The 24,476-nt window shown below is 39.4% G+C and overlaps 1 protein-coding gene across 1 annotated transcript in view; it reads right to left on the reverse strand.

Annotated features, from left to right (window-relative positions):
• The window catches only part of tamalin (trafficking regulator and scaffold protein tamalin), a 44,497-nt gene that overhangs the window by 13,992 nt on the left and 6,029 nt on the right, over window positions 1-24,476 (reverse strand). Inside the window, exons 2-5 of the mRNA XM_061902639.1 lie at window positions 15,735-15,784; window positions 14,051-14,105; window positions 9,054-9,156; window positions 551-644 (exon numbers count right to left, since the gene is read on the reverse strand). Of these exons, the coding sequence (XP_061758623.1) occupies window positions 551-644; window positions 9,054-9,156; window positions 14,051-14,105; window positions 15,735-15,784 (302 nt within the window). The remainder of the gene's footprint in view (window positions 1-550; window positions 645-9,053; window positions 9,157-14,050; window positions 14,106-15,734; window positions 15,785-24,476) is intronic.

A 24,476-nucleotide genomic window follows, 5' to 3' on the forward strand; every position in this document is an offset into this window, starting at 1 on the left:
TGGCTTGCAGTTGACCTCCACACACACACACACACACACACACACACACACACACACACACACACACACACACACACACACACACACACACACACACACACACACACACACACACACCACTAGTGATGAAATATGCTACATTATTTATGGTTATGATCAAATATGGTACATTTATAAAATAAAATGGTCCTTTAAATAAGATGATCAACTATAATGTGAATATTATACATTAGATACATGTAAAATTGTACTTTTAAACTAGATATAAGAACAAATATACATTTCATAATATGACATAAAATGTTCCTTTAAATAATATACTCAAATGTAATGTAATGTTTGTCTGATCTTGAATGGGATTGTGCTGAAAATTTTAATTTTCCTGAAGGAATAAATAAAGTACTATCTATCTATCTATCCATCCATCCATCCATCCATCTATCAAATATGATGTAAATATGGTACATTTATGAGAAATGGAACAATATGTTATTAAATGGTACATTAAATCAAACATGGTGGTGATATATGAACAAATATAATGTGGTACCTGAGTGTGTTTCCACTGGCTTTGATGAGTTGAACAATCTCTTTGTGCAGAAATCCTTCCACAGGAGCATGATTGACGCTGGCGATGGTGTCACCTGTGAACATCAACACACCTTCACTAACTACAACATAGCCAGGTACATTCATCCTCACCAACTACAACATAGCCAGGTACTTTCATCCTCACTAACTACAACATAGCCAGGTACTTTCATCCTCACTAACTACATCCACACTAACTACAACATAGCCAGGTACTTTCATCCTCACTAACTACAATATAGCCAGGTACTTTCATCCTCACTAACTACAACATAGCCAGGTACTTTCATCCTCACTAACTACATCCACACTAACTACAACATAGCCAGGTACTTTCATCCTCACTAACTACAACATAGCCAGGTACCTTCATCCTCACTAACTACAACATAGCCAGGTACTTTCATCCTCACTAACTACATCCACACTAACTACAACATAGCCAGGTACTTTCATCCTCACTAACTACAACATAGCCAGGTACCTTCATCGTCACTAACTACAACATAGCCAGGTACTTTCATCCTCACTAACTACAACATAGCCAGGTACTTTCATCCTCACTAACTACATCCACACTAACTACAACATAGCCAGGTACTTTCATCCTCACTAACTACAACATAGCCAGGTACTTTCATCCTCACTAACTACAACATAGCCAGGTACCTTCATCGTCACTAACTACAACATAGCCAGGTACCTTCATCCTCACTAACTACAACATAGCCAGGTACTTTCATCCTCACTAACTACAACATAGCCAGGTACTTTCATCCTCACTAACTACATCCTCACTAACTACAACATAGCCAGGTACCTTCATCCTCACTAACATAGCCAGGTACTTTCATCCTCACTAACTACAACATAGCCAGGTACTTTCATCGTCACTAACTACAACATAGCCAGGTACCTTCATCGACACTAACTACAACATAGCCAGGTACTTTCATCCTCACTAACTACAACATAGCCAGGTACTTTCATCCTCACTAACTACAACATAGCCAGGTACCTTCATCGTCACTAACTACAACATAGCCAGGTACCTTCATCCTCACTAACTACAACATAGCCAGGTACTTTCATCCTCACTAACTACAACATAGCCAGGTACTTTCATCCTCACTAACTACATCCTCACTAACTACAACATAGCCAGGTACCTTCATCCTCACTAACATAGCCAGGTACTTTCATCCTCACTAACTACAACATAGCCAGGTACTTTCATCGTCACTAACTACAACATAGCCAGGTACCTTCATCGACACTAACTACAACATAGCCAGGTACTTTCATCCTCACTAACTACAACATAGCCAGGTACTTTCATCCTCACTAACTACAACATAGCCAGGTACCTTCATCGTCACTAACTACAACATAGCCAGGTACCTTCATCCTCACTAACTACAACATAGCCAGGTACTTTCATCCTCACTAACTACAACATAGCCAGGTACTTTCATCCTCACTAACTACATCCTCACTAACTACAACATAGCCAGGTACCTTCATCCTCACTAACATAGCCAGGTACTTTCATCCTCACTAACTACAACATAGCCAGGTACTTTCATCGTCACTAACTACAACATAGCCAGGTACCTTCATCGACACTAACTACAACATAGCCAGGTACTTTCATCCTCACTAACTACAACATAGCCAGGTACTTTCATCCTCACTAACTACAACATAGCCAGGTACCTTCATCCTCACTAACTACAACATAGCCAGGTACCTTCATCGACACTAACTACAACATAGCCAGGTACTTTCATCCTCACTAACTACATCCTCACTAACTACAACATAGCCAGGTACCTTCATCCTCACTAACTATAACATAGCCAGGTACTTTCATCCTCACTAACTACAACATAGCCAGGTACTTTCATCCTCACTAACTACAACATAGCCAGGTACTTTCATCCTCACTAACTACAACATAGCCAGGTACCTTCATCGTCACTAACTACAACATAGCCAGGTACATTCATCCTCACTAACTACATCATCACTAACTACAACATAGCCAGGTACCTTCATCCTCAGTAACTACAACATAGCCAGGTACCTTCATCCTCACTAACTACAACATAGCCAGGTACCTTCATCCTCACTAACTACATCCACACTAACTACAACATAGCCAGGTACCTTCATCCTCACTAACTACAACATAACCAGGTACCTTCATCCTCACTAACTACAACATAGCCAGGTACCTTCATCCTCACTAACTACAACATGGCCAGGTACCTTCATACTCACTAACTACAACATAGCCAGGTACTTTCATCCTCACTAACTACAACATAGCCAGGTACTTTCATCCTCACTAACTACAACATAGCCAGGTACTTTCATCCTCACTAACTACATCCTCACTAACTACAACATAGCCAGGTACCTTCATCCTCACTAACATAGCCAGGTACTTTCATCCTCACTAACATAGCCAGGTACTTTCATCCTCACTAACTACAACATAGCCAGGTACCTTCATCGACACTAACTACAACATAGCCAGGTACCTTCATCGACACTAACTACAATATAGCCAGGTACTTTCATCCTCACTAACTACATCCTCACTAACTACAACATAGCCAGGTACCTTCATCCTCACTAACTATAACATAGCCAGGTACTTTCATCCTCACTAACTACAACATAGCCAGGTACTTTCATCCTCACTAACTACAACATAGCCAGGTACCTTCATCGTCACTAACTACAACATAGCCAGGTACATTCATCCTCACTAACTACATCATCACTAACTACAACATAGCCAGGTACCTTCATCCTCAGTAACTACAACATAGCCAGGTACCTTCATCCTCACTAACTACAACATAGCCAGGTACCTTCATCCTCACTAACTACAACATAGCCAGGTACCTTCATCCTCACTAACTACAACATAGCCAGGTACCTTCATCCTCACTAACTACAACATAGCCAGGTACCTTCATCCTCACTAACTACAACATGGCCAGGTACCTTCATACTCACTAACTACAACATAGCCAGGTACCTTCATCCTCACAAACTACATCCACACTAACTACAACATAGCCAGGTACCTTCATCCTCACAAACTACATCCACACTAACTACAACATAGCCAGGTACCTTCATCCTCACTAACTACATCCACACTAACTACAACATAGCCAGGTACCTTCATCCTCACTAACTACAACATAGCCAGGTACCTTCATCCTAACTAACTACATCCACACTAACTACAACATAGCCAGGTACCTTCATCCTCACTAACTACAACATAGCCAGGTACCTTCATCCTAACAAACTACAACATAGCCTGGTACCTTCATCCTAACTAACTACATCCACACTAACTACAACATAGCCAGGTACCTTCATCCTCACAAACTACATCCTCACTAACTACAACATAGCCAGGTACCTTCATCCTCACAAACTACATCCACACTAACTACAACATAGCCAGGTACCTTCATCCTCACTAACTACAACATAGCCAGGTACCTTCATCCTCACTAACTACAACATAGCCAGGTACCTTCATCCTAACTAACTACATCCACACTAACTACAACATAGCCAGGTACCTTCATCCTCACTAACTACATCCACACTAACTACAACATAGCCAGGTACCTTCATCCTCACAAACTACATCCACATTAACTACAACATAGCCAGGTACCTTCATCCTCACAAACTACATCCACACTAACTACAACATAGCCAGGTACCTTCATCCTCACTAACTACAACATAGCCAGGTACCTTCATCCTCACTAACTACAACATAGCCAGGTACTTTCATCCTCACTAACTACATCCACACATTAACTACAAAATATCCAGGTACCCCCATGGTCACTAATCAGAATAAAGTCAGGTACCTCCATGGTGACTAACTAGACTAAAAGCAGGCATGTGTGCGAAGTGAACAACAAAGTGCAGACTGAGGAGAGTCAGAGTCATTCAGGAAGCGAAACTAAAGTGAGAGAAATAAAGAACTAGTTTGGGAACATTCTCTAATTTCCTTCTTTCGGCTGGCTGGTGGAAAAAAACACGAGTGATTGACAGTGTCATGTGACCTTGTCACCTCTGACCTCAGCCTACCATAAATTAAGGTTTGCTTGAGCTGGAAGTGCTGACTGTAAAGACAAGCTCCAATTCAATCCTCTATTCAGTAGGCTACAGTCTTAAAAACTAAACAACCAGGATCTCAAACCAAAAACCTCTCCTTTAACAGCTGCGGCTGTAGGCAACCCCCCTGATGTGTTTTTGATAGGAGCCATGCAAAATGTTGGCGTGAAAGCGGCTCTATATACTTTTCTTACAGATCACTACAAAAACTACAAAGATGGCGGAGGAAAGACACCGTCCAAATGGAGGCACGTATATTACACCACCAACAAAACGACAAGTACTAAAGAGACTTAAAGATGATGAGTAAAACATCTCCGCAACATTCTAAGCAAAGAACCACCATGACGTGTTATGTGGACCACAAGGAAGTGTTTACATGTAGAAAAAAGTCCTATTAAGACTCCTCAGCCTTTAAGAGACCAGACTTGTGTGTGCTATCAAGTTTGCACATGTTTTAGTACATGTAAACCTTTAGTAGTTGGTGTTTTTTCCAGGACTTCCTGCACACTACTAGATGTTTTACTTTGCAACTACAACATACTTTAATATATTCAGGCTCCTGGTTTTTCAGCAAGTAAACATGCAAAAATTAGCCAACAAAGCACCATTTTAAGATATTTTAGTGTTTAAAGAATGTAAAATGAGAGTAAAAACAGAGTTGAATTAAAAGCATAGCCCCTTCATCCAAATTAATCACTATATCTGTTTCAGTCACTACAGTAATTATGTTTACATCCACAGGAACCACATGGGTTAGTCTACTTTATACAGTATTTACAAGCTTACTAGCGTTCACTTCACAGCCACAGGTGGTTCATCTAGTTATTGAAATTTACATATTTGTCTGTTTCAGTCACTGTTATTTAGTCACTACAGTAAATATGTTGACATCCACAGGAACCACATGGGTTAGTTTACTCTATACAGTATTTACAAGCTTACTAGTGGTCACTTCACAGCCACAGGTGGTTCATCTATTTATTGATATTATTTACATATTTGTCTGTAGTCACTGTTATTTAGTCACTACAGTTAATACAACTTGTGTTGACATCCAGAGGAACCACAGGGGTTAGTCTACTCTATACAGTATTTACAAGCTTACTAGTGTTCACTTCACAGCCACAGATGGTTCATCTAGTTATTGATATTATTTACATATTTGTCTGTTTCAGTCATTCTTATTTAGTCACTACAGTAATTATGTTCACATCCACAGGAACCACATGGGTTAGCAGACTCTATACAGTATTTACAACCTTACTGGTGTTCACTTCACAGCCACGGATGGTTCATCTAGTTATTGACATTATTTATACATTACTTTGTCTGTTTTAGACAATACAGTAAATACAATTTGTCTTCACATCCACAGGTTCCACATGGGTTAGTTTACTCTCTACAGTATTTACAACCTTACTAGTGTTCACTTCACAGCCACAGGTGGTTCATCTAGTTATATACATTATTCACACATTTGTCTGTTTCAGTCACTATGTTATTTATTCACTACAGTAATTATGTTGACATCCACAGGAACCACATGGGTTAGTTTACTCTATACAGTATTTACAACCTTACTAGCGTTCACTTCACAGCCACAGATGGTTCATCTAGTTATTTACATATTTGTCTGTTTTAGTCACTACAGTAATTATGTTAACTTCCACAGGAACCACATGGGTTAGCCTATTCTATACATAATTTACAACCTTACTGGTGTTCACTTCACAGCTACAGATGGTTCATCTAATTATTAACATTTACACATTATATTGTCTGTTTCAGTCACTGTTATTTAGTCAGTACCGTAAATACAACTAATGTTGACATCCACAGGAACCACATGGGTTAGCCTACTCTATACAGTATTTACAAGCTTACTGGTGTTCACTTCAAAGTCACAGATGGTTCATGTAGTTATTGACATTATTTACATATTTGTCTGTTTTAGTCACTACAGTAATTATGTTAACATCCACAGGAACCACATGGGTTTACCTATTCTATACAGTATTTACAACCTTAGTGTTCACTTCACAGCCACAGATGGTTCATCTAGTTATTGACATTATTTACATATTTGTCTGTTTCAGTCACTACAATAATTATGTTGACATCCACAGGAACCACATGGGTTAGTTTACTCTATACAGTATTTACAACCTTACTTGCGTTCACTTCACAGCCACAGATGGTTCATTTAGTTATTTACATATTTGTCTCTTTTAGTCACTACAGTAATTATGTTGACATCCACAGGAACCACATGGGTTAGTTTCCTCTATACAGTATTTACAACCTTAGTGTTCACTTCACGGCCACAGATGGTTCATGTAGTTATTGACATTATTTACATATTTGTCCGTTTTAGTCACTACAGTCATTATGTTCACATCCACAGGAACCACATGGGTTAGCTGACTCTATACATAATTTACAACCTTACTGGTGTTCACTTCACAGCTACAGATGGTTCATCTAATTATTAACATTTACACATTATATTGTCTGTTTCAGTCACTGTCATTTAGTCACTACCGTAAATACAACTAGTGTTGACATCCACAGGAACCACATGGGTTAACCTACTCTATACAGTATTTACAAGCTTACTGGTGTTCACTTCAAAGTCACAGATGGTTCATGTAGTTATTGACATTATTTACATATTTGTCTGTTTTAGTCACTACAGTAATTATGTTAACATCCACAGGAACCACATGGGTTTACCTATTCTATACAGTATTTACAACCTTAGTGTTCACTTCACAGCCACAGATGGTTCATCTAGTTATTGACATTATTTACATATTTGTCTGTTTCAGTCACTACAATAATTATGTTGACATCCACAGGAACCACATGGGTTAGTTTACTCTATACAGTATTTACAACCTTACTTGCGTTCACTTCACAGCCACAGATGGTTCATTTAGTTATTTACATATTTGTCTCTTTTAGTCACTACAGTAATTATGTTGACATCCACAGGAACCACATGGGTTAGTTTCCTCTATACAGTATTTACAACCTTAGTGTTCACTTCACGGCCACAGATGGTTCATGTAGTTATTGACATCATTTACATATTTGTCCGTTTTAGTCACTACAGTCATTATGTTCACATCCACAGGAACCACATGGGTTAGCTGACTCTATACATAATTTACAACCTTACTGGTGTTCACTTCACAGCTACAGATGGTTCATCTAATTATTAACATTTACACATTATATTGTCTGTTTCAGTCACTGTTATTTAGTCACTACCGTAAATACAACTAGTGTTGACATCCACAGGAACCACATGGGTTAGCCTACTCTATACAGTATTTACAACCTTACTGGTGTTCACTTCAAAGTCACAGATGGTTCATGTAGTTATTGACATTATTTACATATGTCTGTTTTAGTCACTACAGTAATTATGTTGACATCCACAGGAACCACATGGATTAGTTTACTCCATACAGTACTTACAACCTTACTTGCGTTCACTTCACAGCCACAGATGGTTCATTTAGTTATTGACATTTACGTATGTCTGTTTTACTCACTACAGTAATTATGTTCACATCCACAGGAACCACATGGGTTAGCTGACTCTATACATAATTTACATTTACACATTATATTGTCTGTTTCAGTCACTGTTATTTAATCACTACCGTAAATACAACTAGTGTTGACATCCACAGGAACCACATGGGTTAGCCTACTCTATACAGTATTTACAAGCTTACTGGTGTTCACTTCAAAGTCACAGATGGTTCATCTAGTTATTGACATTATTTACACATTACTTTGGCATTTTTTGCGTCGATGGCTCTGACATGAGCCTTCCTGCAAAGTTTCTGAGCAGCTTGCATTTTCTTTTTTGTTTCTGCTATAGTGGGTTCTGCCTTGGATTCTAAAGCCAATTTCTGTCTCTTCACCTCCTTCTCCACGTCTAACGGCTCCAAATGCAAAAATAATAAAGAGTACAAAACCACCTTATTAGCTAACTACCTTTATCTGAATAGCCATGTTGTTTACAGCATGAAATAACAAATATCTTGCAGTCAGGTTTGTTTCAAAATGATTCAACGTCAAAATATAAACAGTAGAAATAATAAAGAAAATGTCAGCTACTGTCTTGTTGTAAAACTCAAATGAAAAATGACTTTAAACTTGTCGTTTACAATCAACATTATTCCTGCTATTACAACACGGTGGTGTTTTGGAAATGAGTGTGCGATCTCACGATCTCACTTTCTCATGCCGCAGGTGTTTCCTGCGTGACTGCAACTTACCCACTTGAAGTCCTGCCAGCTGTGCGGGGCTGTCCTGGTGCACTTTGCACACAAAGGTGCACATCTCCACCGCGTTCTGGTCCTGGTGGTGCAGGCCGTACGTCTGCAAGACACGAGAGGACCTTGCATTCAGACACTTCCCGTTTCCCGCGTGATTGATGTCAGCGTGCTGCAGACCGCAGACATGTGGCTGGGGGACGCAGACATGTGGCGCTGACACGCAACTTACATGAGAAGGTAAAATAACAACTCCGACAGTCTGTAGGTGGCAGAGCTGAGCATCACATGACAGTGGCCACTACACACTATCCATTTATCCATCCATTTACTACCGCTTATTCCCTTTCGGGGTCGCGGGGGGCGCTGGCGCCTATCTCAGCTACAATCGGGCGGAAGGCAGGGTACACCCTGGACAAGTCGCCACCTCATCGCAGGGCCAACACAGATAGACAGACAACATTCACACTCACATTCACACACTAGGGCCAATTTAGTGTTGCCAATCAACCTATCCCCAGGTGCATGTCTTTGGAAGTGGGAGGAAGCCGGAGTACCCGGAGGGAACCCACTACACACTAGTGTTGTCCCAATACCAATATTTCGGTACTTGGATACCATTATTGGTTTATTTTATTTTTTAAAAATCTTAGGGTACATGAAATGTGTTTATTATTAGGAACAGAGGACCCTATTGAATTTCTAAGGTTTTATTATTATTCTTTATTATTATTATACCACCACCTCTTTGAGCTGTAATTTGACCCCCTTAACATGCTTCAAAACTCACCAATTTTGACACACAGATCAGGACTGGCGAAAATTGCGATCTAATAAAAAAACAACAACAACCCAAAATTCAAAATTGCGCCCCCTAGGAAGAAAACACAGACAAAACGGTCTGTAACTTCCAGTAGGAATATCGTAGAAACATGAAAAAAAAACACTATGTAGGTCTCAGTTAGACCTATATTTCATCCACTGAGACCCCCCGGCTAAACTCAACAGGAAGTTTGCAATTGCCACTTCAATACAAAACTTGGCTAAAAAATGTCGCTTTTTTTCAAACATGATCTCCTCTGAGGCCGTTTCGGCTTCAAATAAGCACAAAACAAAGATTGAACCCTTCTGATTAAAAGTTAAAGAGTTTTAATTACTACCCCGGTTTGGATTTTATGAGCCCGCAAAGAACCATCGCGCTGCTGCTGTTGTCACAAAATTGCGACTTTCTGCTCTGACAAAACTGTAGACTGTCATACACACATGAAGCAAAAACCTCAATATAGGTCTCACTGAGACCTATATTTCATACACTGACCGACCCCAACTAAAATCAACAGGAAGTTTGCTATTCCCCCTTCAATACAACAACTGCATTACATTTACAATGCATTAGTCTCAAAATGGCAGCACCAAGGCGTCCTTATAAAATGCCCAAGCCACTTTACAACTGTTATTACTATGAGACTGATGTATAACACATGTGTATACAACTTTTTCTCTGTGTAATAATCCATCCATCCATCTTCTACCGCTTATCTGAGCTTGGGTCGCCGGGGCAGCAGCCAAAGCAGTCCCGTTCATCGCTGCTTTAAATGTAATTTAGTCCTTAAATAAAATAGTGAACATACTAGACAACTTGTCTTTTAGTAGTAAGTAAACAAACAAAGACTCCTAATTAGTCTATGCAGTAACATATTGTGTCATTTATCTGTCAACAATATAAAGGACAAGCTGTAAAAAACTTATTAATCTACTTGTTTATTTACTGTTAATATCTGCTTATTTTCTGTTTCAACATGTTTTATCTACACTTTGGTTAAAATGTAATAATATAACTTTACATTAGTTTTGGATGATACCACACATTTAGGTATCAAGCCGATACCAAGTAGATACAGTATCATACAAGGGTCATAACTTAATTCCTCATGTGTCCAGGGACGCATTTACTGAGTTTATAGACATAATATAAAAAAAAAAAAAAATTATGATACTAAAAAATATCAATGTAATCATAGTAGTATCGACTAGATACGCTCTGGTACTTGGTATCGTTACAGTGGACGTCAGGTGTAAATCCACCCATGGCGTTTGTTTACATTGTGACACCGGTGAGCTATTGTATCCTCCTACGGTGTAGTGAAGCATGTTTAGCTATTCCTTGTCCTCCAGTGATAATGCTACTTGTTAGAAACTTTGTCACTATGGAGGCGAGGATAACTGATCTAGAAGTAGCTTGCTAGCCATGTCTTAAAGCAGTTCTTCCTGAGCGTGTTTCAGTGTTAAAACGTCACCTTTATCTTTACTTATTAAGCCAAAATTGCGACCGATCTCCCTTTTCTGTCTACACACTGTGTCTGCTTTTAAGTACTCTGTGTGTGTGCGCTGCCGAACATGCTCCTCTGCTCGTATACCCAGCAATGTCACCAGGTGAAGACGACGGCGAGCTGGTGGAGCTGTACTATTTAGAGAGGGTCCAGTAGCAAATGTGATTGATTAGTATGGCAGTAATATACTAGTACTGCTGTATTGTACACACACATGCTCGCCATCCGATTCTCCTTCAAAGACTCTTCGTCGGCGTACACTTGCTTTGAAAAACCACGTGTGAAGCCGCTATGGTCGCAAACAACAACAACAACACCAGTTCTCCGCCATTGTTGTTCCTTGTGTTGTTGCTGGCGCATGAATCTACTACAGATGTGACGGAGCGCGTCCAAGCCTTGTGGTCCATGTGGTTTCTCAGTCGAGGTCACAAAGTTGTCTTTTGGCCGGACCGGCGTACACAATAATTACCTCCGCCGACGAGGTTAGGAGTTCATAGGCGTCCGATTTTCTTACTTGGTATGCAACTTCCTGTCGACTCTTTTTAAATGACCACTCAGCAGGAAGCTCCTCTTACATGTTTTGTTGTGATTATACCCAAAGAGTTGCCAAAGAGACTCAGAACAACCTCCGCCGGGGCGTCCTAACTTTTTTTATCACGTATGCAGGAAAACTAGTGGTTTAACACTTCATAACGGGACTGTCTGTGAACGCCTCAAACACGGGACAACCTCCACTTTGGCGTCCTAACTTTTGTTTCACGCATGCAGAAAAACTACAGTGTTTTAACACATTATGACGGGACTGTCTGTGAACGCCTCAAACACGGGACAACCTCCACTTGGGCGTCCTAACTTTTGTTCGCCCGTGCAGAAAAACTAGTGTTTTAACACATCATAACGGGACTGTCTGTGAACGCGTCAAACACGGGACAACCTCCACTTGGGCGTCCTAACTTTTACATCACACATACTGAAAAACTACAGTGTTTTAACACATCATAACGGGACTGTCTGTGAACGTGTCAAACACGGGACTACCTCCACTTGGGCGTCTAAACTTTTGTCCGCCCATGCAGAAAAACTAGTGTTTTAACACATCATGACGGGACTGTCTGTGAACGTGTCAAACACGGGACAACCTCCACTTGGGCGTCCTAACTTTTGTCCGCCCGTGCAGAAAAACTAGTGTTTTAACACATCATGACGGGACTGTCTGTAAACGTGTCAAACACGGGACAACCTCCACTTGGGCGTCCTAACTTTTGTCCGCCCGTGCAGAAAAACTAGTCTTTTAACACATAACGGGACTGTCTATGAACGTGCCAAACACAGGGCAACCTCCACTTGGGTGTCCTAACTTTTGTCCACCCATGCAGAAAAACTAGTGTTTTAACACATCATGACGGGACTGTCTGTGAACGCCTCAAACACGGGACAACCTCCACTTGGGCGTCCAAACTTTTGTCCGACCGTGCAGAAAAACTAGTGTTTTAACACATCATGACGGGACTGTCTGTAAACGTGTCAAACACGGGACAACCTCCACTTGGGCGTCCTAACTTTTGTCCACCCATGCTGAAAAACTAGTGTTTTAACACATCATGACGGGACTGTCTGTGAACGCCTCAAACACGGGACCACCTCCACTTGGGCGTCCAAACTTTTGTCCACCCGTGCTGAAAAGCTAGTGTTTTAACACATCATGACGGGACTGTCTGTGAACGCCTCAAACACGGGACAACCTCCACTTGGGCGTCCTAACTTTTGTATCACGCATGCAGAAAAACTAGTGTTTTAACACATCATGACAGGACTGTCTGTGAACGCCTCAAACACGGGACAACCTCCACTTGGGCGTCCTAACTTTTGTATCACGCATGCAGAAAAACTAGTGTTTTAACACATCATGACGGGACTGTCTATGAACGCCTCAAACACGGGACAACCTCCACTTGGGCGTCCTAACTTTTGTATCACGCATGCAGAAAAACTACAGTGTTTTAACACATTATGACGGGACTGTTAGTGAATGTGTCAAACAGTCGATGTCAACATCGGTGTTGTTAATTTTTAAAAAGTGACTTCCGACAAACCTCTTTTCTGGCTCACTTTTTGTATCCCACGCATCCATAAAAAATATATGCACATGTGTCATGGCCAATTATGCAAATTACACACATTTACCCATTAAAATATGTCACAATAAAAGTGAATTTCTTCCAGATCTAAATGACATTGCACTATCTGCGCTCTTGTTTTGAAAAGGGGGGAAAAAAAGGGTGGGTGGGGACTTAGGCCGGCACGTCAACTTTCAAATGCATTGTTGCTATTTGTGTTGCCGTGCCAACTGCCACCCTGACTTCCTCTTGTGCTTCATTGTTCCTCTTGTCAACTAACCACCACGCACGCACGCACGCCAACTAACAGGAAGTGGACACGTCAAGCTGCCGACCGCATGAGCTCACTTCCTCCCGGCCACGAGGAGGCAGGAAGGGCGAGGACATTTAGTGAATAGAAGAATAACTTTTGTGTCCTTTTTACTCTTCCTGTGACTTGTCTTCTAGTACATCAACTTTGGACATGTGAGCTTTTGAGGGTAACCCAACTCTTAGTTAGCAAAATAAAAGTCTTAGTCTTAGTTAGCAAAATAAAAGTCTGTGTTGTTCTTACCTGGATCTCAAAACCAAAGGTGTGCTCGTCCATCTTCTCCAGCACCACCACCTTCCTGCAGACACACATGACAAACATCTCAGCTTCATTTGGGGGAAACAAAGCAGGCTTCACTACACTTATTTAATCCATCCATCCATTTTCTACCGCTTATTCCCTTTTGGGGTCACGGGGGGCGCTGGCGCCTATCTCAGCTACAATTTTTTGACCACTTCTTTTATTCTGCAGCAAATATGCAAACGTGGAATGACGTCAACATTTAACGTTAGCATTTGGGCCAAATAGCTATGCTACTGTTGCTAACTGACAAATGAAGTAAAAATGTTATGATAGCGTGGTGCTCACATAGCTATGCTACTGTTGCTAACGTAGCGTGATGTAAAATATAATTATAGCATGTAGCTCACATAGCTATGCTACTGTTGCTAACGTAGCATGATCCATCCATCCATTGTCTACCGCTTATTCCCTTTCAGGGTCGCGGGGGGCGCTGGCGCCTATCTCAGCTACAATTTTTTGACCACTTCTTTTATTCTGCAGCAAATATGCAAACGTGGAATGACGTCAACTTTTAACGTTAGCATTTGGCCCAAATAGCTATGCTACTGTTGCTAACTGACAAATGAAGTAAAAATGTTATGATTGCGTGGCGCTCACATAGCTATGCTACTGTTGCTAACGTAGCATGATGTAAAATATAATTTTAGCATGTAGCTCACATAGCTAAGCTACTGTTGCTAACCAAATATGATGTAAAAATATAATGATAGCATGTAGCTTACATAGCTATGCTACTGTTGCTAACGTAGCATGATGTAAAATATAATTATAGCATGTAGCTCACATAGCTATGCTACTGTTGCTAACGTAGCGTGATGTAAACTATAATTATAGCATGTAGCTCACATAGCTATGCTACTGTTGCTAACGTAGCGTGATGTAAAATATAATTATAGCATGTAGCTCACATAGCTATGCTACTGTTGCTAACGTAGCATTATCCATCCATCCATTTTCTACCGCTTATTCCCTTTTGGGGTCGCGGGGGGCGCTGGCGCCTATCCATCCATCCATCCATCCATTTTCTACCGCTTATTCCCATTTGAGATCACGTGGGGCGCTGGCGCCTATCTCAGCTACAATTTTTTGACCACTTCTTTTATTCTGCAGCAAATATGCAAACGTGGAATGACGTCAACATTTAACGTTAGCATTTGGCCCAAATAGCTATGCTACTGTTGCTAACTGACAAATGAAGTAAAAATGTTATGATAGCGTGGCGCTCCCATAGCTATGCTACTGTTGCTAACGTAGCATGATGTAAAATATAATTTTAGCATGTAGCTCACATAGCTATGCTACTGTTGCTAACTGACAAATGAAGTAAAAATGTTATGATAGCGTGGCGCTCACATAGCTAAGCTACTGTTGCTAACCAAATATGAAGTAAAAATATAATGATAGCTATAGCTTACATAGCTATGCTAGTGTTGCTAACCTGTAAAAATGTATTGTCTGCATGTAGCTCACAGCTATGCTAGCGCATCACCTTTGATGTTGGACTACTTGAGGGATGGAGTATTTTAATGTTGCGATGGGAATAAAATATCAGCTGCAGACTTGATTCAAATGTGATCTTAGAGAACATTGTCTGCTAAAAAGTAGTGAGTGACGTTGTTCCTACCTTTGTGGTTCTGTTTGTGAGTGAGGCTTCCATGTCTGCGAGTCGCCAACCTGCCAAAGACAAAACAAAATGCGTCACACACCTGAGGCGAGGTCTCGCCCGGGTCAAATCCCTGGGGAGGGTGTCCTGGGACACGCCCACTTCGCACGCAACAAGCCCTGCCATTAACAGCCTGAGGGTGCGTTGTGTATTTTTAGGCCGGGTCTGAGTCATGGAAAGTACACACGGTGAAACTGCCGCTTGTTTACCTGCACACACACACACACACACACACACACACACACACACACACACACACACACACACACACACACACACACACACACAAACACACACACACTCTTGTAACTGCTGCTTGTTTACTTGCACACACACACACTTGTAGTTCAGAACTTCTGGAGACCTGAGAAAAATCCCTACCTCTTTAGGACCACCCTTCTAGATATATAAAGAAGTGTATTTACAACATTATAATAATATATACATACTATGCAAATATAAAAAACCTTGTTGTGAAAATGAGTTGGCATTTCACAAGAAAAAGGTCACAATTTCACAAGAAAAACTTAGAATTTTGACAGTATAAATAAGTCGTCATTTTACTCAACGCAAGTCAAAATCTTACAAGAAAGACTGAACATTTGTACAATATTATGATAAAAGTTGGAATTTTACTCAACATTAGTCACAATTTTACAAGAAAAGCTTAACATTTTGTCAATTTAATGAAAATTCATAATTTTACTCAACGAGACACAATTTTATAAAAAAAAAAAAAAGTTTGGAAATATTATATTATAAGTTTTACTTGGCAAAATTAAGACCAAAGTCATAATTTTACAAAAAAAAGTCACTATTTCACAAGACCAACAAAAAAATTGGCACTACTGTAAAAAGTCAGAATTTTATGTGACAAATAATCACCATTTTGCATTCAAAAGTAATAATTTTACAAAAAAAAAGTAATAGTTTTACATAAAAAAGTAATCATTTTACCAGAAAATATTGCAATATTACAGAAACAGAAAGAATATGACAAATTGCTCTCAATTTTAAGAAAAACGTTGACACATGAGAAAAAGACTGCTTATAGTTTATTTTTTTTTTGCATTTTTTGTTTGTAATTGTTTTTTAATCTTCATTTTTTACCTCAAGTTATTACAGTATGACTCTATAGACATATTTATTTATTTTAATAAATTGTGACCAAAGGGGGTGCATTTCATTGTCTTAAACACACTTGTTATTTCATATCTTGACCAGAGGGGGAGCACTTTTAAAAGCGACACAGTCAATTTGAAAAAATAATTCCTTTTTGTGACCATGCTCATTATGACCAGCAGGGGTGCAAGTGAGACATTGCCTATTAGATGCAAATGTTATTGGGACCATGATTTATGTCATCACTTGTGCACACCTCCTCATATGGAAGATACTTTTCCTTCTTCATGTCTCAAGAAGGGTAGAAACCCACACACACACACACACACACTTATATATATATATATATATATATAAAGTGTATTTACAACATTAATAATATATACATACTATACAAATATAAAAAAGCTTGTTGTGAATAATGAGTTGGAATTTCACAAGGAAAACTTAGAATGTTGGCACTGTTATGATACAACTTGTAATTTTACTCAACGCAAGTCAAAATTGAACATTGGTGCAACATTATAAAAGTTAGAATTTTACTCAGTCGCAGTTTTACAAGAAAAGCTTAACTTTTTGGCAATTTTACGAAAAGTGTCGGAATTTTATTCAACAAAAGACCCAATTCTATAAGAAAACTTTAAAATGTTGGTAATATATTAATTATAATAATCGGAATTTTACTTGGAAAAATTACGACAAGGTATAATTTTGCACAAAAAAAAAATCACAATTTTACAACAACCACCAAAAATTGGCAATATTTTTGTACAAATCCATTTTGCATTGAAAAGTAATAATTTTACATAAAAAAGTTATAATTTTACGAGAAAATATTGCAATATTACAGAAATGGAAAAAATGTGATTTTCCCAATTTTATAAAAAAAAAAGTTGACACATCGTGAGAAAAAGACAGATTTTTGTTAATGTATTTTAATTTTTTTGAATTTTTTTGTTTGTAATTGTTTTTTAATCTTCCTCATTTACTTCAAGTTTTTACAGTAGGTCTCTATATACAAATATATTTTTTAAATTAATTGTGGCTAAAGGGGGCGAATTTTAATTTCTTACACACACTTGTTAATACATATGTTGCCCAGAGGGGGAGCACTTTAAATGTTTACACACACTTGTTACTTCATATGTTGACAGTCCATTTTTTGGGGACCACCCTAATTGTGATAGATGTCACCAACATGGGTTCCAATAAGACATTGTCTATTAGATGCAATGTTACTGGGACCATGATTTATGTTATCACTTGTTCACACCTCCTCATATGGAAGATACTTTTCCTTTGTCATGTATCAAGAAGGGTAGTAATACAAGCGCACACACACACACACACACACACACACACACACACACACACACACACACACACACACACAGGTAATAATTTGGAATGGGAACCAAGTTGTTGTTCGTGACTTGTGGGGACCACACTTTCTACAGGTTGTGGAGGCATGAAAAAAATGAGGTAAAATGTCCACTGCCCAGTTAGCTCATACACGTCTTGAAATCTCTGGATTGATGAAGTAATGTGCTGATCATTCTTACTGGGGACCCTGGGGAAAAAAAGTCAATATGGTTCATGGGGACCAAATTTAATAATTTTGCATAATTCACACTAATTTGTACCTGACTACTGAGTACCATTTTTTTTATGGGCCGAAGCTTAAAAATCACTTTGGCATCTTCAGAACGGATCTGACTATCATTTAAAAAGGTTTCCATTTAGGGGACCTGTTTTTTTGGTCCCCATACCGTCAGAGGTCCCCTAAAGGTGACTGTGTAAACGGAGCCATGTCCCCATTAAGTCAGCATTGCCAAAACACACACACAGGTTATCATTTGCAAAGGGAACAAAGTTGTTGTTCGTGACTTGTGGGGACCACCCTTTCTACAGGTTGTGGAGGCATGAAAAAAATGAGGTAAAATGTCCACTGCCCAGTTAGCTCATACACGTCTTGAAATCTCTGGATTGATGAAGTAATGTGCTGATCATTCTTACTGGGGACCCTGGGGAAAAAGTCAATATGGTTCATGGGGACCAAATGTAAATATTTTTGCATAATTCACACTAATTTGTACCTGACTACTGAGTACCATTTTTTTTATGGGCCGAAGCTTAAAAATCACTTAGGCATCTTCAGAACGGATCTGACTATCATTTAAAAAGGTTCCCCTTTAGGGGACCTTTTTTTTTTGGTCACCATACAGTCAGAGGTCCCCTAAAGGTGACTGTGTAAACAGAGCGATGTCCCCATTAAGTCAGCATTGCCAGAACACACACACACACACACACACACACACACACACACACACACACACACGTTATCATTTGGAATGGGAACCAAGTTGTTGTTCGTGACTTGTGGGGACCACCCTTTCTACAGGTTGTGGAGGCATGAAAAAAATGAGGTAAAATGTCCACTGCCCAGTTAGCTCATACACGTCTTTAAATCTCTGGATTGATGAAGTAATGTGCTGATCATTCTTACTGGGGACCCTGGGGAAAATAAGTCAATATGGCTCATGGGGACCAAATGTAAATAATTTTGCATAATTCACACAAATTTGTACCTGACTACTGAGCACCATTTTTTTATGGGCCAAAGCTTAAAAATCACTTTGGCATCTTCAGAACGGATCTGACTATCAATTAAAAAGGTTTCCATTTAGGGGACCTGTTTTTTTTGGTCCCCATACCGTCAGAGGTCCCCTAAAGGTGACTTTGTAAACAGAGTGATGTGCCCATTAAGTCAACATTGCCAAAACACACACACACACACACACACACACACACACACACACACACACACACACACACACACACACACACACACACACACACACACACACACACACACACACACACACACACACACACACACACACACACACACACACACACACACACACACACACACACAGGTTATCATTTGGAATGGGGACAAAGTTGTTGTTCGTGACTTGTGGGGACCACCCTTTCTACAGGTTGAGGAAGCATGAAAAAAATTAGGTAAAATGTCCACTGCCCAGTTAGCTCATACACGTCTTGAAATCTCTGGATTGATGAAGTAATGTGCTGATCATTCTTACTTGGGACCCTGGGGAAAAAAAGTCAATATGGTTCATGGGGACCAAATTTAATAATTTTGCATAATTCACACTAATTTGTACCTGACTACTGAATACCATTTTTTTTATGGGCCGAAGCTTAAAAATCACTTTGGCATCTTCAGAACGGAACTGATTATCATTTAAAAAGGTTTCCATTTAGGGGACCTGTTTTTCTGGTCCCCATACCGTCAGAGGTCCCCGAAAGGTGACTTTGTAAACGGAGCGATGTCCCCATTAAGTCAGCATTGCCAAAACACACACACAGGTTATCATTTGGAATGGGAACCAAGTTGTTGTTCGTGACTTGTGGGGACCACCCTTTCTACAGGTTGTGGAGGCATGAAAAAAATGAGGTAAAATGTCCACTGCCCAGTTAGCTCATACATGTCTTTAAATTTCTGGATTGATTAAGTTATGTGCTGATCATTCTTACTGGGGACCCTGGGGAAAAAGTCAATATGGTTCATGGGGACTGAATGTAAATAATTTTGCATAATTCACACTAATTAGTACCTGACTACTGAGTACCATTTTTTTTATGGGCCGAAGCTTAAAAATCACTTAGGCATCTTCAGAACGGATCTGACTATCATTTAAAAAGGTTCCACTTTAGGGGACCTGTTTTTTTTGGTCACCATACAGTCAGAGGTCCCCTAAAGGTGACTGTGTAAACAGAGCGATGTCCCCATTAAGTCAGCATTGCCAGAACACACACACACACAAACACACACACACACACACACACAGGAGTGCTGATCGGTGACATTTGTCACGGGGGCCGGCGGTAGACCGAGGCTCCCAGCACAGTGAGTACATTGAGTCACAGAGTCAAGAGTCGGAGTCAGAGTCGGCACCTCCCAGTAAAATAAATAAGAGGTGTACGCGTCCACAAGAACACGCTTCTTCTTCACCATGAAAGGTGTCTTTGTGGCGCCGCCTGCTAAACTCTCGCTTTCTTCACGTCCCCACACTTAGTGGATTGTCACACAGACGTGGCACTCAAAGCATTTATTATTCCCAATAAACCCACACAGGGCACCCACCCACCCCCCACAACCCACAATGCGGCCTTGTTGGCCTCCGGTGTGGATGTGGACCTTCTCAGCTGCTCGCGGCCAACAAACCTTTTTTTTTTAAAGCCCCGTTGAAGGAGAAAGTCCAGGAAAATGTGTCACGAGCTGACGTTCTGCAACCTTTGATGAATTACTGAAGGATATCATTGCACGCTCTTATTTTGAAAAGGAGCATTTCCCTCACCAACCCTGCAATATTGCGGATGCAACGCCTAAAGCAAATTTTTTCATTGACAAAATCCAGAGGCACACCACCAGCAGAAAACATTAAAAAATGAAACTCAGCAGTAAAATGTTGTTCTCGCAATTGTTGGATATGATTTCAAAGCATAACCAAGCATGCATCACTATAGCACTTGTTTTAAACTAGGTGTAGATTGTCATGTGCGGATGTACTTTGTGGACGCCGTCTGCTCCACGTGCTGTAAGTCTTTGCTGTCGTCCAGCATTCTGTTTTTGTTTACTTTGCAGTCAGTTCAGTTTTAGTTGCATTTTGCATAGCCTTCCCTAAACTTCAATGCCTGTTGTTTATTTTTGGTTTAAGCATTAGACACCTTTTTGCCTGCACTATGCCTCCCGCTGTCGTCTGCATATTGTGATAATGACAAATGCTGTTCCTGACGACCACAAAGCTGCCACCTACTGATGTGGAAGAGTATTACACGGTTACTATGCCGGGCTCCTGACAGCACAGACAATAATTACTGGTTTGAAAATAATATTTGTAACCCAATTAGGTGAAATCACACCAAACAATACCTCACAGTACACTAGTGGTTGAAAAACACTGGCCTAAAAGGACCTACATTTATATAGAAGTATTATTCCCCCCAAAACAGAACACACATGACACTGTCTAATGCTAATGTACAAGAACCAAGAAGTAGTCATCAAACTCAGTGGTTCTCAAATGGGGGGTACGGGTACCCCTGGGGGTACTTGAAGGTATGCCAAGGGGTACGTGAGATTATTTAAAAATATTCTAAAAATAACAACAGTTCAAAATCCCTTTATAAATATATTTATTGAATAATACTTCAACAAAATATGAATGTAAGTTCATAAACTGTGAAAAGAAATGCAACAATGCAATATTCAGTGTTGACAGCTAGATTTTTTTGTGGACATGTTCCATAAATATTGATGTTAAAGATTTCTTTTTTTGTGAAGAAATGTTTAGAATGAAGTTGATGAATCCAGATGGATCTCTATTACAATCCCCAAAGAGGGAACTTTAAGTTGATGATTACTTCTATGTGTAGAAATCTTTATTTATGATTCAATCACTTGTTTATTTTTCAACAAGTTTGTAGTTATTTTAATATCTTTTTATCCAAATAGTTCAAGAAAGACCACTACAAATGAGCAATATTTTGCACTGTTATACAATTGAATAAATCAGAAACTGATGACATAGTGCTGTATTTTACTTCTTTATCTTTTTTTCCAACCAAAAATGATTTGCTCTGATCAGGTGGTACTTGAATTTAAAAAATGTTCACAGTGGGTACATCTAGGGTTGTCCCAATCCGATATTTGGATCGGATCGGCCGCCGATATTTGCCAAAAAATGCGTATCGGCAAGGCATGGGAAAATGCCGATCCAGATCCAGTTTTAAAAAAAAACTGTGGTCCGTGTTTTCCAACACACTGATTTAAATAATACATTCTACTCTTCTCCTGCTCCCTAAACTCTGTTCTGCATTTTCCAGAACACCTTCAAAACATCCACAGGTCTGCGTTCTAACCATTCAGACGGCCGTGCGAATTAAAAGTTACGGTAAAAATGTCAGCTGCGTGGGATTATTTTATCCTACAAAACGAAAAAGATGAAGAGGTGGAGTGCAAAACATGCCACAATAAAGTCAAGCGTGGTGGTAAAGTTGTAAGACATTTTAATGACTCTTGCGAGTGAGAGGCTTTTTAGCACTCATCGAGGGACACAGGAGCAGGCTGACACCTGAGCATCTAGAAGTGCTCGTCTTTGTTAGAAAGAATCTCCCCATTATGCTTGGACTTCAATTGTTTGCCCCCCCCCTAACTGGGGCAAAAAATTGAAGGGAGTGTGTAGATATATATTATTGTTACTTTTTTAAGTTTACACTTGTTCAAGAGCAAGTATTGATGCTGAGTTATAGACATTTTATCCCACTCAGGTTGTTTGTGTTTTGCTTTTTTTTTTTAAAATAATGTTTACAGCATTATTTGCACTTTATACTGTTCACTTTTTTACTGTTTAATGATGCCATCTTTGTTTGTCATGAATAATTTTTGATATTTTGTGTTTATCCTTGAATACCAACTATTGTGTATTATTCAAACTCACCTAATTCAGCTGGCTAGTTGTTATCAAGAGTACTAAAATCCTTTTTAGCATGAATCTGACAACTAAGTAGGCTAAATAACTTTAAACTTTAATACATGCTCGGATAGGCCAGTATCGGCCTGTTTCTGTAGTGCAAAAACAATATCGGTATCGGATCGGAAGTGCAAAAACCTGGATCGGGACATCCCTGGGTACGTCACTAAAAAAAGGTTGAGAACCACTGATCTAACTCTTGTATACAAAAAACAACAAAAACATGGTGCTTAATTTAAAATATTTTTTTTTTATGCCCTTTAAAAAAAAAACGAACGGAATCATACCCCGCCAAAAAGGAAAAATGGTTGAGTACTATGTCTAATTCTGACGTTTATATCCAAGGAATCTTGAAATCCACCAAGTCAGTCTCCAGGTTCTATTATTCAAATCGGATTAAAAAGTTCCATGTTGAAGATCTGCTATAATCTCATCACACACACACACGTCTACACCAAAATATATGACTAATGTGAATTCCTGTGTGCTAAAAATATACTAAGCATAACGTATCTACGTTTAGCTTAAAATGCTTTTTAAAATGTTTAAAGAATACACATATTTTATAAAGCTATGATAACCATTTGTCCATCTTAATAAAGGTGTACTTCTGGTGTTGGTTATGTCTATTAGAAGTACTGGACTGATCTGGCCGAGTCTAGAATTTAGTCCGTGTACTACGTCCTACATGATACTGTGGAATCTGACTGTAGCTTCACAAGACTGTACTCATAAGACAGAGAATTTGAGGGAGCATTGAAGTTTACCCATAATATAACACAAATTACTTTCTTCTGAAATGGGATACTTGTTACACCGTACGGCGTTACAATAGATTACATGTGCTTCAAATAGAGTCCGATACAGAATTAGGAGAGCATTAAGAGGAAGAAAATGCCTCAATTGTGAGAGTAGAACGATATACTTAGATCATTTATTTGTAAAATATTCCATACAACTTTTGAACCTATCTATTTTTACACTTCTAAAACTTGTTGCTCATCCTCTGTATATTCAGGTT

The sequence above is a fragment of the Nerophis ophidion genome, linkage group LG06 (genome assembly GCF_033978795.1).
Source record: "Nerophis ophidion isolate RoL-2023_Sa linkage group LG06, RoL_Noph_v1.0, whole genome shotgun sequence".
Lineage (NCBI taxonomy): Eukaryota > Metazoa > Chordata > Actinopteri > Syngnathiformes > Syngnathidae > Nerophis > Nerophis ophidion.